Source organism: Humulus lupulus, chromosome 5 (assembly GCF_963169125.1).
Source record: "Humulus lupulus chromosome 5, drHumLupu1.1, whole genome shotgun sequence".
Lineage (NCBI taxonomy): Eukaryota > Viridiplantae > Streptophyta > Magnoliopsida > Rosales > Cannabaceae > Humulus > Humulus lupulus.
In genome coordinates this window covers 231657742-231679134 of record NC_084797.1, presented here as the reverse complement: position 1 = coordinate 231679134, position 21393 = coordinate 231657742, and the positions used below count along the sequence as shown (strand labels likewise).

Here is a 21393-nt window from a genome sequence, read left to right as displayed (position 1 = left end):
GACGACATTTTCCCCCTCGGCATTTTGAGGTTTTTCAATCTCAAGATCCGCCAAGGGTTCCTGAGATTCCTCTTCGCCTTGAATGGCCATTGCCAGCTGCCCGGGTTTAGATTTTCCCTTCATGGAAATGCTGTAGCATTCCCTGGCAGCGAGTTGATCGCCATGAACAGTGCAGATTCCCGTTGAAGTATGGAATTTCATTGCGAGGTGGCGAATGGACGTGACGGCCTCGAAGGTTATGAGCGTAGGTCGGCCCAAAATGGCGTTGTAGGCAGTGGAGCAGTCAATAACCACGAACTCAAGTAGTTTGGAGACTGTCTGAGGTCCTTCACCTAGGGTGATCACCAGCTCGATCGTCCTTATCGCTGCTGATCCTTCTCCCGAAAAACCATACAACATCATGGAGGTTGCCTTAAGCTCGGCGACAGTCAAGCCCATCTTCTCTAAGGTGGATCAGAATAGCAGGTTCACTGAACTTCCGTTGTCTATCAGTACCCTTCTCACTCTCCGGTTGGCGAGCTGAACTGCTACAACCAAGGGATCATTGTGAGGGAACTGGACATGGCCTGCATCTTCCTCCGTAAAAATGATTGGTTGCCTCTCCAATCGCTGCTGCTTTGACTGACGCTGTTCCGGGACAAACTCCACTCCGTTATGAGCCTTTAGTTTGTTCACATATATCTTTTGGGCGCCTCTGCTCGTGCCAGCCATGTGCGAACCTCCAGAGATGGTGGATATCTCCCCCCCTACAACAGGGGGAGGGATATCCTGATCTAACTGAGACCCGGGCTGACTGGCTGGGACATCCGGAGCAGGTCGGTTTGCTGGAACCTTGTTCCGTGAGTATTGAGCCAAGGGGTCGGCTCGGATGAAAGTCTCGATCTCATCTTTTAAATGCCTACAATCGTCGGTGTTGTTGCCCACATCGTTATGAAAACGGCAAAACTTGGAAGTATCTCTCTTTCCCTTGTGGTGCTTCAATGGCTCTGGCCTCTTCCAGGGGACTCGAGTAGAGTTGGCCAGGAAGATACTCTCCCTGGACTGGGTGAGCTCGGTATACGTCGTGAAAACGGGCTTAAACTTGTCTACGGACTTATTCTTCTTTTGGCCGTGCTGACTGTTTTCGCCATTTCCCTTTCTTTTGCCTCCACCGGGCTGGTTGTTCTGTGTGACATTTTGGGTCGCTACCACGACCTCCGTCCCTACTCCAGCGGGCTGCTCGGGGACCTGGCTGGTTCCCGCAGCTGAAGCTTCAGCTTCTTCAAAGTTGATCCATTCTTGGGCTATGTTAAGAAATTCGTTAACCGAGCTGACTCCCTTCCTTTGTATATCCTTCCAGAGATCTCCTCCGACGAGGATTCCAGTTCTCATGGCCATGAGCTTGGAGCTATCATCCGCGTCTCTGGCTCGAGCAGCAACGTTCGCGAATCTGCTCAGGTAGGCCTTCAGAGTCTCACCGGGATGCTGCCTCACGTTAGCCAGGGAGTCGACCTGACCACGGGCGGCCTGGGAGGCTCGGAATGCCCTTTTGAAGTCAGCTGAGAAGGTCTTCCAGGAACTGATTGACTGCCTTTTACTTTGCTTGAACCACTTCCTGGCTGGTCCGGTCAGCGTGGAAGGGAATATTAAGCATTGCAGCTCGGGGCCAATGTTGTGGGCCATCATCAGGGTGTTGAACATCCCTAGATGGTCCGATGGGTCTCCATCCCCATTGAACTTTGACAAGTGGGGCATACGAAAACTAGATGGGTATGCCGTTGCTGCTATACTGGGGGCGAAGAGTTCCATCTCATCCCCTGAATCATATTCGTCTTTTTCTTTTTCTGATAGAAGCTTCCTCATCAGCTCCTCCATCTGAGCCAAGCGCTCGAGGGTTTGGTCCTGATGTCCTTGGTTATTGCGGGGCTGTTCAACAGCTCCGGACCCACTGTACATATTTGGTGGGTTATTGCCCCTCCTATCTTGAGATAGGTTATTTGGGACGTTCCCTCTGTTACGTACTTCGGACAGAGCCTCCCCTGAGCGAGCCTGGCCATCTCCTCCTGCTCTGTCCCCTCTATGAGAGTTGAGGAGATCTCGCAGGTCGCCTCCCTGGGTGGTCTAATGACTCTACGCCAAACTTAGACGCTGGCGCAGGTCTCCCCCCGAGAGATCACTCCGGCGACTGCCGGTCCAATGGCTCCTGTTAGATAGGCCCGTAGTCCGCCTTTGGTGCTGAGGATCTGGGATTTCCCTCGGCGCCCTGCTACGCCTGGAAAGTCCTGCCGATGGCGGATTTCTCCTACTACTCCCATAGGCTGGGATGTCTCAGACGGGCCGAGGAGGAGACGAATATCTGATTGGAGAAGGAGGATGCCTGACTGGAGAGGCTATCCTAGTTCCGTCAGGACGGATCAAGTTTGGTGGGGGCCTTTCGGCCCTGCCAACCTGCTAGTCCCGTGCCTGGCGATCTGGACGAGGCGCAAGATGGTTGTTGGGAACGGGCTGATGTCGTGAGCCCTCCCCGGATCTCCTTCGGGAATTTCCTCGAGCTCCTCTGGGCATCCTCGAGGATGGTTGGGAGCTAGGAGTCGACGTCCCGACCGAACGGCTGTATTGCTATTGTTCGGCTCTAGGCATTCCTCCGAAGTCTGCCTCTCGATGGTGTGATGAAGGGGTGGAGTTGGCTACTGGAAGTCTATCCGAATGGCTATGCTTGGATCGGTTACCCCGGCGAAACTTAGGAGCCTCTCCTTGCCTCTCTCCGACGTCAACACCGGTTATGAGAGGGGGTAGTCGGGCTAGCATATCCTGGATTTGCTGGCTAGCCGTTGCTAATTGGCTCCTCAGCTGAGCGTTCTCCATCTCCACCGCAGTATAGTAACATGGGTTCGGATTAGGCGGCCGGGGCGCCGAACTACCAGTATCATCTTGGCCCGCCGGCTGTTTTCCTGGCCGCTGCTGGACTTCAGGAACTTGTTCACCAGGGACAGCAGTATGATGAGCCTCCTGCCCATCATGTTGTTCTGTCTCGTTACCATGCCTGGACCGAATAGTCACCATAGTTGGATGTTTACGACAGCACTAATCGAACTTGCTCTCAACGGAAAGCACCAAACTGTTGACGCGGTTCTTCGCCAACAGGTAATTAAGAGAAGAAGAGAAAGGGATTAGTGCTAAATGTAGAACCGTAACAGATATATGATCTTAGAGAATGAAAGAGGTGACTCAAGACACATTTTTTAAGTGGTTCAAAGGTTAAAATCCTTCTACTCCACTAGTCAGTATTATTGCTCTATACTGGATATTTGATTACAGGGCCTTTTTTTTTACAATAGAGAATCCAACCCTTATTAAGTCCCAGGGTCTCCATATTTATAGGAGAAGGCACCTGGGAGTTGGTAAGAAGGTCATCTCGTGACCCTCTTATCTATCACATAAACTCTGTGACATTCATGATTAATTCCTAAACATGACACATTAGTGTGGTCAAATCGATAGGTAAGGAGATAATGGGCTGCACGGCCCAACCCAGTCGTGGGTGTCTGAATACGCACGTTCCTGCTGCGTGTCCGAGAAGTCAGGGGGATATCAGACACGTGATGTCTGATATATGCACGTTTACCTTGCGTGTGTTGACTTCACAAAGGGTCATAGCCTCCATATCCAGCTTGCACCACAAGCTGCATACTTGACTCGACCTTCGGCCTTCAAAATCCCTGCCCCAGTCTTGGGCAATGAAGGCGAGCCCTTGGGGTTTCCTCGAGCTAGGTAGGTACGACCTAATGACAGAAGCTCCAGTCTGCGGTGACGTCCACGAGATAACTATGATTAGGCCGCAGCTCGGCTCGCTAATCAGCCCGTGGGAAAAACAGGGCGTACAGATACCTAATTATGACAATAATAAAAGTTTCATTCGAAAATTCACAAAGGTTAAAGAAATAACAAGGAACCACATAAGATAGTTCAATCATGACAATAAATACCAAGTTAAGTTCATTACACATTATTTAAGAAAATGTAAACTTCATGGTTTAGTAGTTCATGACAGACAAACTCATAATAAATAAACAATATTAAATCACCCCATCAATGAATCAAGATAAGCACGACGACGCTCCTCATTCATTCTCATGAATATTCCACGCCATTCTGGGGTTGCTACAAACTCTTGCAATGCTTTGAGGTATATTTTGTTATCCAGATTTGGAATACCATCTAGAATGTTTTGACAATCTTCCACATTGTAAGAGTTAGTGACATTGCTGATTTCCTCACTAATTCTCCTTTCTCTCGATTCATAGTACTTACACATAGTCTCACTCCGTACTAGTGATGCCTCAGTCTTAGCAGAAATACTTTTTGCAAGTTCTTCCATCACATGGTCGATGGATGGATTGGCCCCTTTGTTCTTTTTCTCTTTTGGTTTTGGTGCATCTGGTGGAGCAAAAGTAGCTCGACGACGTACACTAGTAACTTCTCCCTCCTCTCCATAATTATCACCATCAAATTCAAAACCAACATCAACATGTGCTCCAGTTCCAACAAAATGACGCTCTTGTTGGCGTTCTTCAACTGAAGAAGGCGGAATTTGAGTGGAGGCATAACTCATCCCACCAGTGGCTGTTGTATTATTGAATATTTCTCCAAGCATCTCATAATGTTGCAATCCTTTTTTTCGAAATCTTTTCGCATTTGGATATTTCTACAAAAATCCAAAAACACATAACGTTACAATATAACATGAATTTAGAATAATCAAGTAATCAACAACACAAGTATAATATAAGTATATTACCTTTAGATAAGTGTCCCATACTTCATCATTTGTTGTAACAGTATTTGTTTGAGGATCCCATCCCATACCAATTTGTTCCAAAAGATGAGAAAATTCACGATGTGCCTTTCTTAACCGATTGAATTTGGATTTCAATTGAGGCATTTTATATCTCTTTCCAAAAGAATTTAATATGTCATTTTCTATTTTCAGCCATCCTTTTTTGTCCAAGGTTGTTGTTTGTAATCCTTTTTTGGCTTCTTCATATAGAAGACTAATAAAATGTGATTTAATAGCCTTAGGCCAAGAATTATGATCGTCAATGTCTACATTCTTCTCATCCATCTAATCATGATTTTAACTATCACAATCTATGTCTTCATAAATAATGCTTCTTTTAAATTTAATAGCCCAAGTTTTCAAAATCAAACAGTCAAATAAAAGAATTCCAGAGATGTAAAGAAAGTAGAGAGAGGGAGAGAAAGAGCTCACCTTAGATGATGCAGGTTGATCGTAAAGGGACTACAATGGTGTGATGGTGTTGTGGTCAGCTGTTGCTTCAAACAAAAGATAAAAAAAAAAAAAAGAATGCAAAACTTTTAGATTGGTATTCATCAAGAAGTCGAATATATGCTAATATACTAAACTCAACACAAAACAGAACACTATAAAGATTAAGCAAAACAAGAGAACTAATCTTATAAATCAAAACAGAAAGTAAAAATAAAAGGCAAGAAATTTTATTTTGTTTCGGCCTCAACAGTAATGGCCTACTTCCAGCTGTTTCACTCCAAACTAGAAATCAAAATGTCAACTAATTAATATTGTTGGCTGCCAATCTGTCAACTTAAGATTGTCACCAATATTTTTCATAAGGTTTTCCATTCTCTTTTTTAATTTTGATCCTGTTATAGATTTATTTCACTGTCAAATTCCTAAAAGAAAACAATTTATATAACAATACTTTTATCAGCACCACCCATTTTAATATTTCCTGATAACAAATTAAAAAATGACGATATATGACAACGTGTCTATTATTCCTTATATTCATTTCTTAAATTGAAAAGTTTGTCTTTCAATAAATTCAACATAATTCATCACAAAATAAAAAAAAAAAATTAACTCATCACCTCGTTCAAATAAAGTACAAACTTCATTCTCTTTTTTTTTTCCAATGAAACCCGTCACAAAGGAACAAACCAGTAAAACACAACGGCAAAACAAAACCAGGAAACACAAATTCAAAGTACTGCAAAACTGAAAACAAAATATAGACCACAAAAAATGAAGTTGCAAACATATAAATCGAACATGCTTATACAAAGAAACCTCAATCCACTTAGTCAGACTATACCTCAACCCGACTGTCGCACTCAGTCCAGCAATGGTGTCTCTCCGTCAACCCGCAATCTTAGGTCGAAAATGCTTCTCCCCTGCCTGCCGCCGGCAACGGCGTCCCTCTACTGCAAATCAGCCAGCTGCACATGAGAAACCCTTCTATATATATATATATTCAGAACTATACTTAAATATATATATATATACCCCTGACCTTCACTACTCAAAGCTATACGAGCTTTACTTAAATCTTTATATATATATATACTTAAGTGTATTACATATGTATTATGAGAAGATTTTACCTTGTGTTAAATGGAGAGGAAAAGTAGATCTAGAGCACGAGAAGACTGGTTGATCTGATTAATGACAGAGGAGAAGAGAAGTTTCAATGGTATGGTTTTGTTGAGAGAAGCAGAAGAACTCTGCTTTTGACAAGAGAGGAGGCGCAGAGAGAAAATGAGAAGAAGAAAGTTCACAAAATGATTTTAGGGTTTTTAAATTGGAATTTTACAAAACTCAGAAAACGTGATTTTATTATTTTCTCTTTTCCTTTATAAAGTTGGGATACTGATTTCAATTTAGTTTTCAAAAATAAACTTCCAATCAGAGATTTTAAAGGGTCCCACTAAGTTTTAGTATTTGAAAACATTAAATTGTATCCCAATAACATACAAATCATACCCTAAATTGTCAATATTCTCAAATTTTTCAAAATTCATCATTTTCTCCACATACCAACCCCAAAATCCAAATTTTCAATATTCTCATTTCAATCAAAATTTTTAAAATACTTCCTGTACTACTCTTCAAAATCTAATTTTTCAATATTCTCAATTTAGTATGACAATATTTATAATTACAAAATAATATATCAAATAATAATATGCGAGACCATAGCTAACAACTTTTGAAGTGACTTAGCATTGGAGTATTTTTATGGAAAAAGTTGTCAAAAATGATGTGGATGAGAGAGAAAATAAAAATTTATATATTTGGATGATTTGGACATTTTAGGCAACTAATAGAGTAGCCACCATTAGAGTTGCTCATAGTGTATTTTCTTTACCTTTTAGCCTTTTAGCATAACAAATCAATTCAATTTCATTAAAAATAAAGAAAAATAAAAACCTATTTTAATATTTTTGGAGATTAGATGACATATTATTTTTTCTATCAACACACCTTTCTATTTAAATTAATCATAAAAAAAAATTCACACACATTCTAAAAAAATTTATACACAAAACTATCCATTAATAAATATTTTTATTTTATTGTTTTCACCTTTATATTTATTAATCAAAAAAATTAAAATCTCTTTGACCTTAATTAGAAAATAATATTATTTTTAATTTTAAGAATAAAATACTCAATCGCAATTTTTAATTGTATTTTTTTAACTCAAAATAAGAATGATAAAAATTTATTTTACTAGAATTAAAATTATTAGTATGCTCTTTAATTAGAGAATGAATATTTGAAAGGAAGACACCCCTCAAAAAAAAAAAATTCTTAAAATTAAAATATTCAATTTTTATGCATGTAATTTTTTTTAATAATGTATAAAATATATATTAACTATTTTTGAGATATAATATATTTGGTAATATTTAATTAATTAAAATTTCAACTTAATATCATTTTTTTTGTTATAAATGATTAATACCACTTTTTATTATTGTTATTATTATTTTCTATATTTATGGTTTATCCTAACATACCAATGATACTATATATATTTTTTTTATCTAATTTATAACATCTATTTTTATTAATTATACATATGAAGCTTCTATAACTAACATAAATAAAAGAGGCAATTGTTTCGGGGCTTCAGTAATTAAATTACAAATATAACCTTCAATAACAGTTTCAGCCTTGAGTAATTTAATTAAAATTTCTGCAACTCACCTATTCTCCGTTTTTGTTTGAACAGAGATTCATTTCTCCATCTTCGAAATTCTCCATGGGACTTGGGAGGAGCACCGAAAAGGAACATCTCATCGAGCTTAGCTTCAAATTTTTTGGTAAGATCTGTAATTCCAATTGCAATGTCGGGGCTAATCGTAACCAGGCCTTGTTGAATTTGTAAGCCCTTTCTTCTGGTACAACTTGGATCTTTTTCTAATTAGAGTAAAAGTGGGTGCTTTTATAGTTTCGTTGCGCGAGCATATGTTGTTTTTGGGAAATTTAGAATGTTTGAGATATAATTAAGGTTTTAAGTTTCTTGGATTTTTTTCATTAAAATATTTAGCTATATTTCTTTTAATTCTGATTTTGCTGACCTGAGTTAGAATGCCATTGTAGTTTTTTTAGCTTACTGTTTGAGCATTCTTCATAGAGATTTATGAGGGATATTTCTCTGTTTGCTCATCTACTTTGTACATTTATGTGTGATGATTTTATGCTTTTGATGAAAAAAGAAAATGATCTATCTACTTTCCATCATTTTTTATTGTATAATATAAATAAATAAAAAATGTAGCTACTTTAAATTCAAAGGGATCCATGGAGATTATAATTACTCCCCCCAATCGTGTTCAGAAGCTCTGTTTAGGCACACTGCAAAAGGTTGCTTGTTATTGTTTCATCAACAAACACCCGTGTCTGACTTAAGTACCCAAATACATATGCATATATATACACACAAGAAATCAATAACACATAACCCAAAAAAGAGTTTATTAAAATCTATACATACTCAAATCCATTTGATGAAACAGAGAAAAGAAACCATTGAAGACGAAAAAAAGAAAATGAAGAGGAGGCACTTATCCATCCACTTTCCATCAATTTGTTTAGTTCAATCCTGTTTCAAGAATTTCTTTTTCTTGCGGATGTCTTGCCAGTTACCCTGTGTCCAGCAGTTTGGCTTCACAACCTTGAGCAACTTGTTTTCTTGTGGGTGTTTGACAGTTGGTTTTGTTGTTAGTGTTTACTATCTTAAGCTCCAGTTGTATTTGTGCTAATTGTGGTGTACGGTTTTGAGTGCTATTAGATAATGTTTATAGATTTTTGTTTTTGTAAATTGTGAGTACTAAAACGAATATTAATCGAGGACTGCACTTGACCAAGTATGAAACCATGTTGTGCATGCTATCATTGTTGTTTTATATTTCACCTATGTCTTTTTTTTTGCTATTTTTTAGGCTTTATTAACATTCAAAGTTTTTCTTATTGACAACCCCTTCCTTCCTTTTTTTTTTTGCTTTCTTTTTTATTTATTTATTTATTATTTTTTTTGTAAGTTGATTGTGTCCTTTCTTTCATTTGCAGGAATTCGTAATACACTTAACATGATTTCAAATTTCTTGTTCCTTGTTGCTTAGGTATTGTAATTTTTACCATGTTTAAATGAAAGATATCTTTCTCCCTTTTACTTTTAGATTTTGTTGTTTGAAAATTGATAATGGTTCAATTGAAATAACTTGCTTGGAAGGCAAGCTTTTGGGCTGGACATTTTTCTATGTAGATGTTGATGTTGTTGCTTTTGGTTCTTCATACTACCATCTATTCAAACACAGTTTATCAAAATGCTGATACTTTTTAATAATGTTGATTTTGAAATGAAGTTTTCTTGGAAAGCATTATTGCATTCATTTTGATCATGGCAATCTTTATCATACCACTACTTTTTGCTGGTCTATTTAGTATATTATACTGGTGGCAGGCACTTTACTTTTCTCACTTAAATTATTCCAACTCATATGGTCTAATCTATTTTATTGAAAAATTAATTTTAGGTAGAACTGGGAGAAAAAGGATTTTAGGCTGTTTAGTTAGGTAAAATATGCAACATGAAGAGCTATTTGAATGATGGTTGGAGTATGGAATCATATTTATCCTCGGCAGACACTACTAAAAGCTAGAATTGTGGTTATATCACAACTTGCAATGCAAGCCTATTTTTCTCCATACTTCTGTACCAGCAATGAATTGTTACTTGGAGAAAAGAGGTATTGCCAATGAGAATGGCATTCGGGTTGTTCGAAGAGGAAAAAGATTTGGCCGGTTTACCTTTCCCAGACACAAATTATCAACTTGGGCTTTTCTGTTTGGAGCAACATTTCTGTTTTATTTTGTAGTTTTTGGCCTAAAGATGCCCTTTCATGGTAAGACTCGATTACCCTTTTGTTCGAAAATAGAGCTACATATCACTTGCGTATTCCTTGAGTATACAAATTTATGTTTTTTTTTTAATTTCTTTTTGATTCTTTAGAAATTTATGTTGCATGGTATTAACGTTTGAGATTAGCATTTATTAAATGTATAATAGCTGTAAGTGTCAACATGATTTTAATTTTAGAATATTTATTTCAACCAACAGCAAGATATGGACATTGCAATGTGGTATTATGGAGTTATATGTTTGTTTTTTAATGACATTTCTACATCTTTATTAATCATTCCTTGCAGAAAAATTAGAAGATAGTCCTTTAATACGACAACAAACTCATAGGGACCTTTGGGCATCAGAGGCTGGGAGATCACCACTAACACCACCGCCGCCGCCACCTCCACCTCCACCAACACCTCCTCCACGAACACCACCACCACCACCACCACTAAGAAGCAAGCGTCGCAGACAACGTAAGAATAATTTCTTGTTTGTGTTCTTGCACCAACTATGTTGTGCCTTTTGAATTTACATGTATATTTTGATTGGTTGTAATGTTTGCCTTTAAGCACCATAAATATAGTGTTCATAATATTATTTTGTAATTTCTATGTAGGGCCTTGTAGTTACCAGCTATAATATATTTACAAAAGATGGGTCTCTCTTATTGATTCACTAGGCTGAGTAGTCCTGGAAAAACGGTCCTAGATAGCTTGTTATGTGATTTTGTGGGCTGATGTTACTTCAATCGGACTGATGTATTGTGGGCTAAGATTTTGTGGACGAGTCAAGTTCCTTCTAAAGTCCAGGTGTTTAGTTGGTTATTGTTTGTGGAGAAACTTAGTGTTAACGATGTTCTTCAACGCCGTCGTCATTATCAGTGTCTTTCTCCCAGTTGGTGTGTTTGTTGTAAAGGGGGGCCGAATCTCTCAATCACCTATTAATGTTTTGTGACTTGGCTCAATTTCTATGGTCAAGAGTGTGGGGTGAGTTTGGTTTGAGTTGGTGCCTCTTGGTTTCTAGTTGTCAAATGTTTTGTTGTGGTGTAGTGGGGGATAAGCGTTTGAATAAGCTGTGGAGGGCTACGATGTTGGCTTGTTTTTGGGCAATTTGGTTAGAGCGTAATAGCAGAATTGTTGACGAAAAGTCATCTCAGTGTGATCTTATTTGGGAGAGGATTAAGTTTTGGGTTGCCACCTGAGTGTATCGTACAAAGGTTTTTGAGGGGTCGTCTTTCTTGGATCTCACTAGGGAGTGGTGAAGGTTTTTGTTTGTGTAGTTAGTGTTGTATGTTTTTTCTTTTATGTTTGTTATCACGGATTTCCTCCGCCAAAAGTGAGGACTATTTATATATGCGAGAGGGGGCAGACTAGGGCTTTGGCCTCTGTCTCTCTTTTCAAAAAAAAATATTACTTCAATTTGAGTATTAGGGGTAGGCTAGGCGTGGCGAAAATGCTGCATTGTTTTTACAAAAATTAGCAATTGGAGTTTAAACCCTAATTGAAACTAAAAGAAACTTTCCTCGTCGTGCCAAATGTGGATTCATTGATAATAACTTCTTAATTAAAATCCATAACTTGCTAATGGATTGTTTGTATGACCTCAATATACATGTTTGCTTGGATGACCGTTCTATACATGTTTGCTTGGATGACCGTTCTATACATGTTTGCCACACCCTGCACTATCAATGGCAGAAGAATTTTATTTATTCTTTTGGTAGTACTTTCTCTGCTCAATTGTACACTTGTCTACATGTTTTCTACACTATCATGGCTTTCTTTTGGTTGTACTTTTGCTGTCTAACTGCACAATTGTGCTCCTAATTATAAGTTATAACTACTTTTCAGATTCTCCTTGCGAAATTGGATTTGCTAAATCAGTTGGTTATCTTGTTGAACCCAGCAACGTCACAAACTTTACACAGTTTTCATTAGAATACATTGACCAAGAAGAAAATTCTCGGAACAATTTTTTTGAACCGAGATTTGGAGGACACCAGACTCTTGCGGAAAGGCAACAATCCTTCTACGCAAAGAATCAAACTCTTCATTGTGGCTTTGTCAAAGGACCACCAGGTTACCCTAGCACTGGATTTGAGATAAATGAAAAGGATAAGGGATACATGAAGACATGTAAGATAGTTGTTTCATCATGCATTTTTGGCAACTCTGACTTTTTGAGGAGGCCTACTAGCAAGCAAGTAAATCTTCTCTTCCCTAGTTTCGTTTTGTTTTCCACAATTATCATAAATGATGGCAAGAATATATGTTTAGTAACAATATGATGGAGCCATTATTTTTTGACTTTTGTGGCCGTGTGGTATAATCAAATGACAGAAGCACCACACAATTAATTCGGTTTGTAAATCTAGTCTTGTGGGATTTTGTGTTTATGTTAATTTCTTAGCAGAACATGGTTGATGCGTATTAGCACAATAAATTTTGTAGGACTTCCTTTCGTTTTAGTGATGACAAATTTGTGCTTGTTCCACAGATAAGTGGATATTCCAAGGCCAATGTTTGTTTTGTTATGTTTGTGGATGAACAAACATTGTCAAAATTGTCGTTGGAGGGAAATGTTCCTGATGATGGAGGAAAGATTGGTTTGTGGAGAATAGTTGTTGTCAGAAATTTACCATACAAGGACATGCGAAGAACTGGAAAAGTTCCCAAGCTTCTGTCACACAGACTCTTTCCTTCAGCGAGGTAATTTGCCACATCGAGTTCCAGCGTTTAGTTACGGGAAGAACATTTTTTGTAAAAAATTTCATTGGACCTTTGACTGAGTTTCTCATTACTTATTTCTCTATAAACAATGTGCTTTAAAGGTATTCAATATGGCTCGACAGTAAGATGCGACTTCACACTGATCCAATGCTTATTCTTGAGTACTTCTTATGGAGAACAAAGTCAGAATATGCCATTTCAAACCATTATGATCGGCATTGTGTGTGGGAGGAGGTACTCCAAAATAAGCGTTTAAATAAGTACAATCATACAGCCATAGACGAACAGTTCAATTTTTACCAGTCTGACGGCCTGACAAAGTTTGACTCTTCTGACCCAAATAAACTTCTTCCAAGTTGTATGTGTCTTATTTAACTTATCTATGGATATTTCTAAGTCATTTATCTAATTATCTCAGTTTGTGTTAACTTCAAATTCCTAATTTTGTGTGCTGTTTATTTTACAGATGTTCCTGAAGGTTCATTCATAGTTCGAGCACATACGCCAATGTCAAATCTATTTTCTTGCCTTTGGTTTAATGAAGTTGATCGATTCACCTCTCGTGATCAATTAAGTTTTGCATATACTTACCTGAAATTGAAGAGAACGAATCCTGATAAATCATTCTACCTTAATATGTTCAAGGTATCTCGTTTTCCCGAGTATATATATATATATATATATGAAACAAGATTGTATTAATAAAAAGATGACAGTAATCATCTGTATTATACATCCTAGGCAGTAGCAAAAATGCTCCTCCTTCTAAAACATAGTGAAAGACAAACAAAAATACCTTCCCACAAACCTCTTAGATTGCAAACACAAATACCAATCAGTGACAATCACAAAGAAGAGTGGAGAAAGAGAATGCCTTAAACTCTTTGTTGTTGAAGATCCATATAGCAACCCAATACTAAAACTTATCCCATATTATTCCCATGTCCTCTTCTTCATCATTAAAAACTCTTATTTCTTTCCAATCATAATGCCCTGAGAATTGCAAAGACAACCACGTTCCATAATGTTTTCTTTCTTTGACCTGACTCCTCTTTGTGGCACTCAAGGGCCTCCATATGTAGTAGAATATCATGAGATGAATTGAACCAAAGGATACATTATGATTCTTCTCTGAGCAGCATGAGTAACTAAAATATAGGTTGGGGTCTTTCAGGTAGACTTTGAGAGGTATATAAGGCTTAGCAGTCATGCGCTTCATTTGGATTCAGGGTTGAATTAGGGAATGTCAGGAATTTTTCATAGATGTTAGGACGATGACAATATCATTTCTGATCATTACTTGCCAAAACAAATGATAACCTCATCTTCTTTCTCCATTAATTTTCAGGACTGTGAGCGCAGAACACTAGCTAAGTTGTTTCGCCACAGGATATTGGGACTGCCATCTCCTTGACCTGCTTCTTGATCCATTAAAACTCCTTACAATAGCTGGTAAGATTTAGCTTATTTCTATTTGTTTGTGTACTAATTCCCTTTTCTGCTTTTTTCTTTTTGTTAATTGTGCTTTTAGCGTCACTCAAATGTCCTAGAAAAACACAATCAGAGGGCTAAAACAAATGAAAGAATGGAGTACAATATGTTGGTAAAGAAAAGACAAACTAGAAAGAAAATTAACCTGTATTGTCAATCTCTATGTGGAACACTTTGAAGAAGCTTCTGATTGTCGGTGTCTTGACATAATTATTATAGAAAACAATATGTACCCATATGAAAAACATTGTACATGTCATTGTCATCAGCACATAAAAGTCCTTGATTTTCTACCCTGACAGAGCTCATGTTAGATGCAGAAATTTAAATTGAATGAAGAACTAGTAATATACATCTCTTAACCTCCTTGGAAAAATGAAGAAAGAAAAGAAAAGAAAAATAGTCTGGTGGATTGCTTTGCATCAAGAATTTTGGGTTGCAGCCTGGTATGTACTATGTAACATAGCAAGAAAGCTATGTAGTAAATTATTTATACATTTTGAGTACATGTTTTATCAGCAAGAGTTGGTCTCTTCTTAAAAACATTAACAAAGTTGAAGAAGAGACCAAATCTGTTGGCATGCATTATTACTTGTAGGTTAAGTGATTAGTTTTCAGGGATACACAATTTTAGCTAGAGAGTCCCATTTGTAATTTTAATATTCCTGATCAGTAATCACCTAACCTAACCCGGCTCCCAAACAAGGTGATATTAAGATATAATTTATAATATTCTTTATGGACCATGTCCTCTTTTTGAACTTGTTTATTATTCTCTTATTATTACATTTTGTTGAACCATTGTATTTTTCCTTGTACATTTGAGAAATTGTTTTGGGCAATTTGCTTTAAATTATTGATGGATATTATTATTAAAATAACCAATATGTGCAATATCATTGATGTGCTTGTATCATCTTTAAATGATTTTTTCTACAATATTTGTCCACATAAAATTGACCAAAATAGTTTAGTTGAAGCGATAATAACATGTGACGACATTTTGCTTTGTTAAAACGAAATAAAATTATTGTTACATGTCGTTATCTTAGCACTATTCTAGACGTGTCAATTGTCATATAGACACAAATATTATCAAAATAATGTCCAACGACATAAACAACGTTAACCTAAAGAATGACATGTCAAAATATAAATATTATAAATGGTCTTTTTTCTATATAACTTATTTTTACAAAATAGTTTTTATATACTCCATTGAATGCTCAGACACCCATTGAAAATATTGGACATTGTTATTTTTGTAAAATAATATTAAAAAAATATGGTGGTTTTCTGGTGCACCCCCACAAAAACAGCTGCATTGGTGTATTTTTTTAATTTTCGGTATTATATTTTTTGTGACCATATTATAATTATATAGAGTATTTTGTAAAATTTTAAAACATTCTGAATAATTTATCCAATAAAAAATAAACAAATAGATATTTCCACATGTATAAAAGGTACGATAATATGTTTAAATTTTACTTTCGATAGTAAATTTATTTGACAAAAAAAAAGGCAAAAATGAAGAAGAATGCACACCTATGTGCACCTTTGCACCACAAAATTTTACTAAAAATATATAGCATTTCTGAAATTACTAATTTCTAATTTTGTGTTTGGGATAATGGTATCAATCATTTCTAGTTTGTATTGTCCATGTGGCAACAAATCCAATAGAAATCCCTCTCCACTCCACAAGTGACTCAATCATTCTATTTAGCCCATTCCTCTCTTCGATTCCACAAATGAATTCTTATCCTCTTCTTCATCCTTACCGACACGTTTAAACACACACTCTTCTAATTTTATTTTATTTTTAAAATGAAAATCCAAATTATTCTTACATTTTTTAATTATAGAATATAAATAAATAAACCCTTTTGGACAAGATCATTTCAGCATCTAAAAAATGTTGTCAATAGCCATCTTTGACTAATATAATTGATGATAACTATGCTTTAAAATAATTTAAAAATTTTATTAGAGGTTGATTTAATTGGGAAATTTGATAAATCATGCTTACATTAGCTTAATATTTAAAATTTGAACCAAAGTTAACTACCATATGAAACAAATGCTCATCTTTCATTTAATACCAAAAATACCCTCATACCTTTTCTCTCTATTCTCCATCTTTCTCTCTACCTTTCATTTAATAGCTTAATAATTAAAATTTGAACCAAAGTTAACCACTATTTAGAATGCTGTTTCGATGTTGGATTTGTAGTTTGTTGGTATTTTTTTGTAGTTTTTTGGGTGAAAATCGTATTCTGTGAAAATCTGCGTTTTTTTTGGGTTCCTTGAGTTTTTTTCGAAATGCCCGATAGTGTCCGATAGAGGCCCGATTCGGGCACGATAGTTGTTGAGTTTCAAGGTTAGGGATGAAGGTCCGATGGAAACCCGATGGTTGCTCGATAGTTTTGGTTACCCGATAGTTGCCCTATCGTGCTAATGTCGTACCATCATCGTACATTTATGGCAAAAACTACAGTATTATACACCATCGTACCCACTAGCGTCCCACTGTCGTACCATCATCGTACCATTGACAAAGTAAGTTAACAATTTGAAACTAACTATTATCGTACTACCATCGTACCTATATCGTCCCACTACAAATTCTAAAATTACGATGTTATAGTAACTACTTAACAAATTCTATCGTACACCTATCGTGCTAATATCGTACCATCATCGTACCCATTATGGAAATAACTACAGTATTGCACACTATCGTACCCACTATCGTAATACCGTCGTACCACCATCCCTAACCTTGACTATCGGGCAACCATCGGGTTGTCATCGGACCTTTATCCCTAACCTTGAAACTCAATAACTATCGTGCCCGAATCGGGCCTCTATCGGACACTATCGGGCATTTCGAAAAAAACTCAAGGAACAAAAAAAAACGCAGGTTTTCACAGAACACGATTTTCACTAAAAAAAAACAGCAAAAAATACCAACAAACTACAGATCCAACATCTAAACAACATTCTAAATGGTGGTTAACTTTGGTTCAAATTTTAATTATTAAGCTATTAAATGAAAGGTAGAGAGGAAGAGGGAGAATAGAGAGGAAATGTATGAGGGTATTTTTGGTATTAAATGAAAGATGAGCATTTGTATCATATGGTGGTTAACTTTGGTTCAAATTTTAAATATTAAGCTAATGTAAGCATGATTTATCAAATTTCCCATTTAATTTTAGAGGATTTTGAAAATAATACTTTCGAAATATTAGTTTATAGTATTATTATTTTTTAAATAAAATAAAAATAGGAGGAAGAAGTTTCTGGAAAAGACGTTGGAAGAAAAACTTACACGTGACACGCTCCATGTTCTGGCACCTTCGTATCCATTGTTCTATATAGAGATTGGGGCCCACCGCTTTTGCCTTTTCTCTTCTCTTCTCTTCTTTCAATTGTCTTTCCTTCTCGAACCAACGAATTTCTCTCTCTATCTTTTCTTTTCTTTTATTTTTTTTACACTCTTTTTCTTTCTAATCTCCCAGAGACTTCTAGAAACATCAAAATATATTGTCTCTCTGTGTTCGTCGTAGCTTGTCTGCTATGGTTTGATTTTTCACCTGTCTGGCTCCTGAGAAAATAATAATAAAAATAAAAATAATTACTAAAAGAAGAGGAAGAATAGACCTTGTCTCGATTTGGTTGAACGAGTCCTCGCCTTTCAGGTAATTATGATGACAAACACAGAATTATTTATTTAGTTATTTATTCAGATATGGCAACAAGAACAAGAAAGGTTTAGATGATTTTGTTGTTCTGAGTAAGCCACTACGTAGTAGTTGAAACAATCCGTGTTAATGGAAGCTTGACATCTCGTAGTTTTTGTTTTTTTCTGGGCAACGAAGCGGAAATTATTGTTGTTGATATTATTTAATGGATAAAGTAGGAGAGTAAACGGTAAGGAATTTGTTGAGAAAGTTGATATAGTTGAGTTACGGTTGGGATCTGAGAGATTGAGTCTGGGCTACATGGCGCCATTGCCAGTCGAACAGATTGGGGAGTCGGGACATAGTGGTAGCGGAGGAGGTGGTGGCGGTGGCGTCAGTGGTGGCGGTAGTGGAGGAGCAGACTCGCAGAGGACACTTCCAACGCCATTTTTGACCAAGACGTATCAACTTGTTGATGATCCAGCCGTTGACGATTTGATTTCATGGAATGATGATGGATCCAGCTTCATCGTTTGGCGACCAGCTGAATTCGCCAGAGATTTGCTTCCAAAGTACTTTAAGCACAACAATTTTTCTAGCTTCGTTCGTCAGCTCAACACTTATGTATGAAAGTCTCTTTTTTATTTTCCTTTTCACTTTCTCGTCTGCCAAACAGTTGAATTTCCTGACACTTGTTATATAAATTTATGATATACATAAATAATTTTAGGGATTTCGGAAAGTAGTACCGGATCGGTGGGAATTTGCGAACGACTGCTTCAGGAGAGGTGAGAAAGGACTCCTCCGTGACATTCAACGCCGCAAGATCTCGCCGACTGGAGCTGCTGCCGCGGCTACGGCTGCCGCGGCAGCAGCTGTGACCGTCTCGGCGGTTCCGTTGGCGGCGCTTGTTTCTCCTTCGAACTCCGGTGAGGAGCAGGTGATCTCCTCGAACTCTTCGCCAGTGGCTCCTCCCGTCGCTGCCGTGCACTGTATGACCAGTTGTACGACCGTGCCGGAGCTTGTGGAGGAGAACGAGCGTTTGAGGAAAGAGAACTCGCAGCTGAGCCACGAGCTAACTCAGCTTAGGGGATTGTGTAACAATATACTAACGTTGATGACAAACTTCGCCTCCAACCAGATGGTAGCCGGTGGAGGAGGAGGTGTGGCGGAGGAGAAACCTATGGATCTCATGCGTGCGTCGGAGGTTACCGCAGCTAACGGCGGAACACCGGCGGGTTTGAACCCCGAGGAACGGAAGGATGAGGATGAGGACATTAGACCGAGATTGTTTGGAGTCTCGATTGGGGTTAAGCGCGCGAGAAAAGACGAAGAGGAGGAGGGAGATGAGGATGGCCAGAACCAGCAACAGCCGATCGTACGAGATCTCGGACACGAAGTGAAATCAGAGCCTTCGGATGCACACTCATCTGACCATAACCAGGACCCTTCCGGTGACCGGCGGCGCATGGTTCAACAGCAGCCACGCGGTGGTTCAGTACCTCGAGGAGGGGTCTGCGGTTTCTAATATTGAGAAATTCGATCTAGACAACTCGGTGATCGACGTTATTGATATCGTTAAGGATTCGGTAGCTCCGCTCTCTCCAAGAAGCTGCTCTTTCATCTGGTATGCCATTTCTTATTTACTGTTCAGTGTTTAGTAACGTTCGTGATGAAAATGTAACTTATTTTTGTTGTTTTACAGCTTTAGGCTCAGTGATGATTCAAGATTTATGTTTTCTTGTACAAGTAGGATTGGAGTTTTGAAGTTGTTTTTTTCTAACAGATTCGTAATAGCAATAACATTGTGCTTTTGGTTGTATGGATGACTTATTAAAGATTTTAGTTCTGTTTCAGGGTGTGCCAAGGAGGTGTGAGGATGACCTGGGGAAACTGTTCTCAAATCAGGTATATGATAATTAATATTGGGTTCAGTTTTTCACTGTCACTGGAGGTCAATACAAATCCTTGGATAGGGTTTTGCGTATTTAATTTGGGGATGTTGGTCGACTGATTTTATTGTGTTTTCAATTTTGCTTGCCTAAGAGCTGTTGGAGAAAATGATGAGTACCCTCCTCGTTATTTGGATAATAATTTGATTGGCACTACTAACCTGTACGAGGTTCTGACAAGCTACAGCCGTTAAATGGTTCGTTATTCAAGTTTTCATATAATCTCAGTTTTTCTTCTTTCTTTTTTTTTAATTCAAGTTTGGAGGTTGTGTTTTTCACAATATTAAAAGCAATAAATATTAAGGAAGCTCAAATGTTTCACTCTTGTTTGTTCAAATTTTTGTCATGAAGTAATGTAGGATTTATGCATTCATGCAGATTCTTTTCTCATCTTCTGCAACCGGTTACTGCCAGCATGAAAAGATACCATATTTTGGGAACTTCATATGGCCTTACCAGCTTTTCGTGGAAAAAATTATTCGAGGTTACCAAAGGGCTCATCGAAGTGGTAAAAATTGGTGAAGATCCAAAGGGCTTCCTAAACAATTTGATGTCTTGCATAAAGTGGCTGCCAGGTAGGTAGCTGTCTAAAGGTTACCAAGCCTAATGTATGCTGCCATGCTTACTGGACAAAGATGGTATTAAAGTAAGTAAACCCATCACATATGTAAAGTTAAACTCATAATTACAGTCCTAACACATCAATATATTTTATCGATGGGCTCAGTCAGCAGATGCAGTGACATTGCTGCTGTCCGGAAGTATTTCTTTTACAACAGAAAACATAGTAGGTACTTTTTCCCTTCAATTAAAATCACATTGCATATTAAAAGTTTGTAACATATATCTATGGAGTCGCATTTGTTTGTAAAAGATGTACATTTTTGGCTGGCATACCATAAATAAAAATGTGAGAATTCATAGGTAATTCAGTTCAGGGTTGTAAATATGTGAATGTAGAATTGCTTAGATAGAAACACTATATAAAATGATTTGATTATGTATAGCTGAAGATGCATTTCAAGCACATATGTCCATGGTCCAGTACCCTAATTGTAAGCAGAGTACAATTTTAAGACCAAAAAAAAATATCAATCACCTGTGTTTTTCTTTTGACCTCTCAAGCAATTTTATTAGTTTAACAACTAACAAGCTCGGGGAGCAGAAACACGTAATATGAAACGGTTGCCAAGGTAATAAGAAAAGGAGAGCTGAAGAAAGAAACATGGACATCTTTATTGCCAACTGGTGAAACCCGTTTTCCATCACTCAAATTGCGTTATGTCATAAATTTCTTTGTTGAAAATATGTTCCCGTG

General features: G+C 37.4%; 3 protein-coding genes across 12 annotated transcripts; 2 read left to right on the top strand and 1 right to left on the bottom strand.

The window, feature by feature from the left end:
* Positions 1–4060: 4060 nt before the first annotated feature.
* Positions 4061–5101, bottom strand: LOC133780057 (L10-interacting MYB domain-containing protein-like). Its single transcript, XM_062219936.1, has 2 exons — positions 4778–5101; positions 4061–4684 (listed from the first exon to the last, which is right to left on the bottom strand). The coding sequence occupies exons 1-2, from the start codon at positions 5099–5101 to the stop codon at positions 4061–4063; spliced, it is 948 nt and encodes a 315-aa protein (XP_062075920.1).
* A 2872-nt stretch (positions 5102–7973) lies between these two features.
* LOC133778355 (probable hexosyltransferase MUCI70) lies at positions 7974–15318 on the top strand. 8 transcript variants are annotated; one of them, XM_062218253.1, is made up of 10 exons: positions 7974–8127; positions 9377–9429; positions 9848–10212; positions 10517–10690; positions 12068–12420; positions 12714–12925; positions 13048–13304; positions 13413–13591; positions 14295–14398; positions 14758–15318. In XM_062218253.1, the coding sequence occupies exons 3-9, from the start codon at positions 10032–10034 to the stop codon at positions 14358–14360; spliced, it is 1422 nt and encodes a 473-aa protein (XP_062074237.1). In that variant the 5' UTR covers positions 7974–8127; positions 9377–9429; positions 9848–10031; the 3' UTR covers positions 14361–14398; positions 14758–15318. The 8 variants fall into 8 exon arrangements, with proteins under 8 accessions (XP_062074237.1, XP_062074233.1, XP_062074235.1 ...); XM_062218249.1 differs by having other exon boundaries at positions 9844–10212; XM_062218251.1 differs by having other exon boundaries at positions 9844–10212; positions 14752–15318.
* A 2570-nt stretch (positions 15319–17888) lies between these two features.
* LOC133778354 (heat stress transcription factor B-2b) lies at positions 17889–21003 on the top strand. 3 transcript variants are annotated; one of them, XM_062218248.1, is made up of 6 exons: positions 17889–18747; positions 18854–19750; positions 19970–20031; positions 20170–20272; positions 20454–20721; positions 20803–21003. In XM_062218248.1, exons 1-2 carry the CDS (start codon positions 18445–18447, stop codon positions 19649–19651), a joined length of 1101 nt encoding a protein of 366 aa, XP_062074232.1. In that variant the 5' UTR covers positions 17889–18444; the 3' UTR covers positions 19652–19750; positions 19970–20031; positions 20170–20272; positions 20454–20721; positions 20803–21003. The 3 variants fall into 3 exon arrangements, with proteins under 3 accessions (XP_062074232.1, XP_062074231.1, XP_062074230.1); XM_062218247.1 differs by having other exon boundaries at positions 19981–20031; positions 20454–21003; XM_062218246.1 differs by having other exon boundaries at positions 20454–21003.
* Positions 21004–21393: the final 390 nt, after the last annotated feature.

Bases quoted from the DNA above. Each gene is read 5' to 3' on its own strand.
- LOC133780057 (XM_062219936.1), bottom strand. From the start codon at position 5,101: ATGGATGAGAAGAATGTAGACATTGACGATCATAATTCTTGGCCTAAG. The intron at 4,685-4,777 runs GTAATATACTTA...GGATTTTTGTAG, and splicing joins TATGGGACACTTATCTAAAG to AAATATCCAAATGCGAAAAG.
- LOC133778355 (XM_062218253.1), top strand. From the start codon at position 10,032: ATGAATTGTTACTTGGAGAAAAGAGGTATTGCCAATGAGAATGGCATT. The intron at 12,926-13,047 runs GTAATTTGCCAC...TGTGCTTTAAAG, and splicing joins AGACTCTTTCCTTCAGCGAG to GTATTCAATATGGCTCGACA. The intron at 13,305-13,412 runs GTATGTGTCTTA...TTTATTTTACAG, and splicing joins AAATAAACTTCTTCCAAGTT to ATGTTCCTGAAGGTTCATTC.
- LOC133778354 (XM_062218247.1), top strand. From the start codon at position 18,445: ATGGCGCCATTGCCAGTCGAACAGATTGGGGAGTCGGGACATAGTGGT. The intron at 18,748-18,853 runs GTATGAAAGTCT...AAATAATTTTAG, and splicing joins TTCGTCAGCTCAACACTTAT to GGATTTCGGAAAGTAGTACC.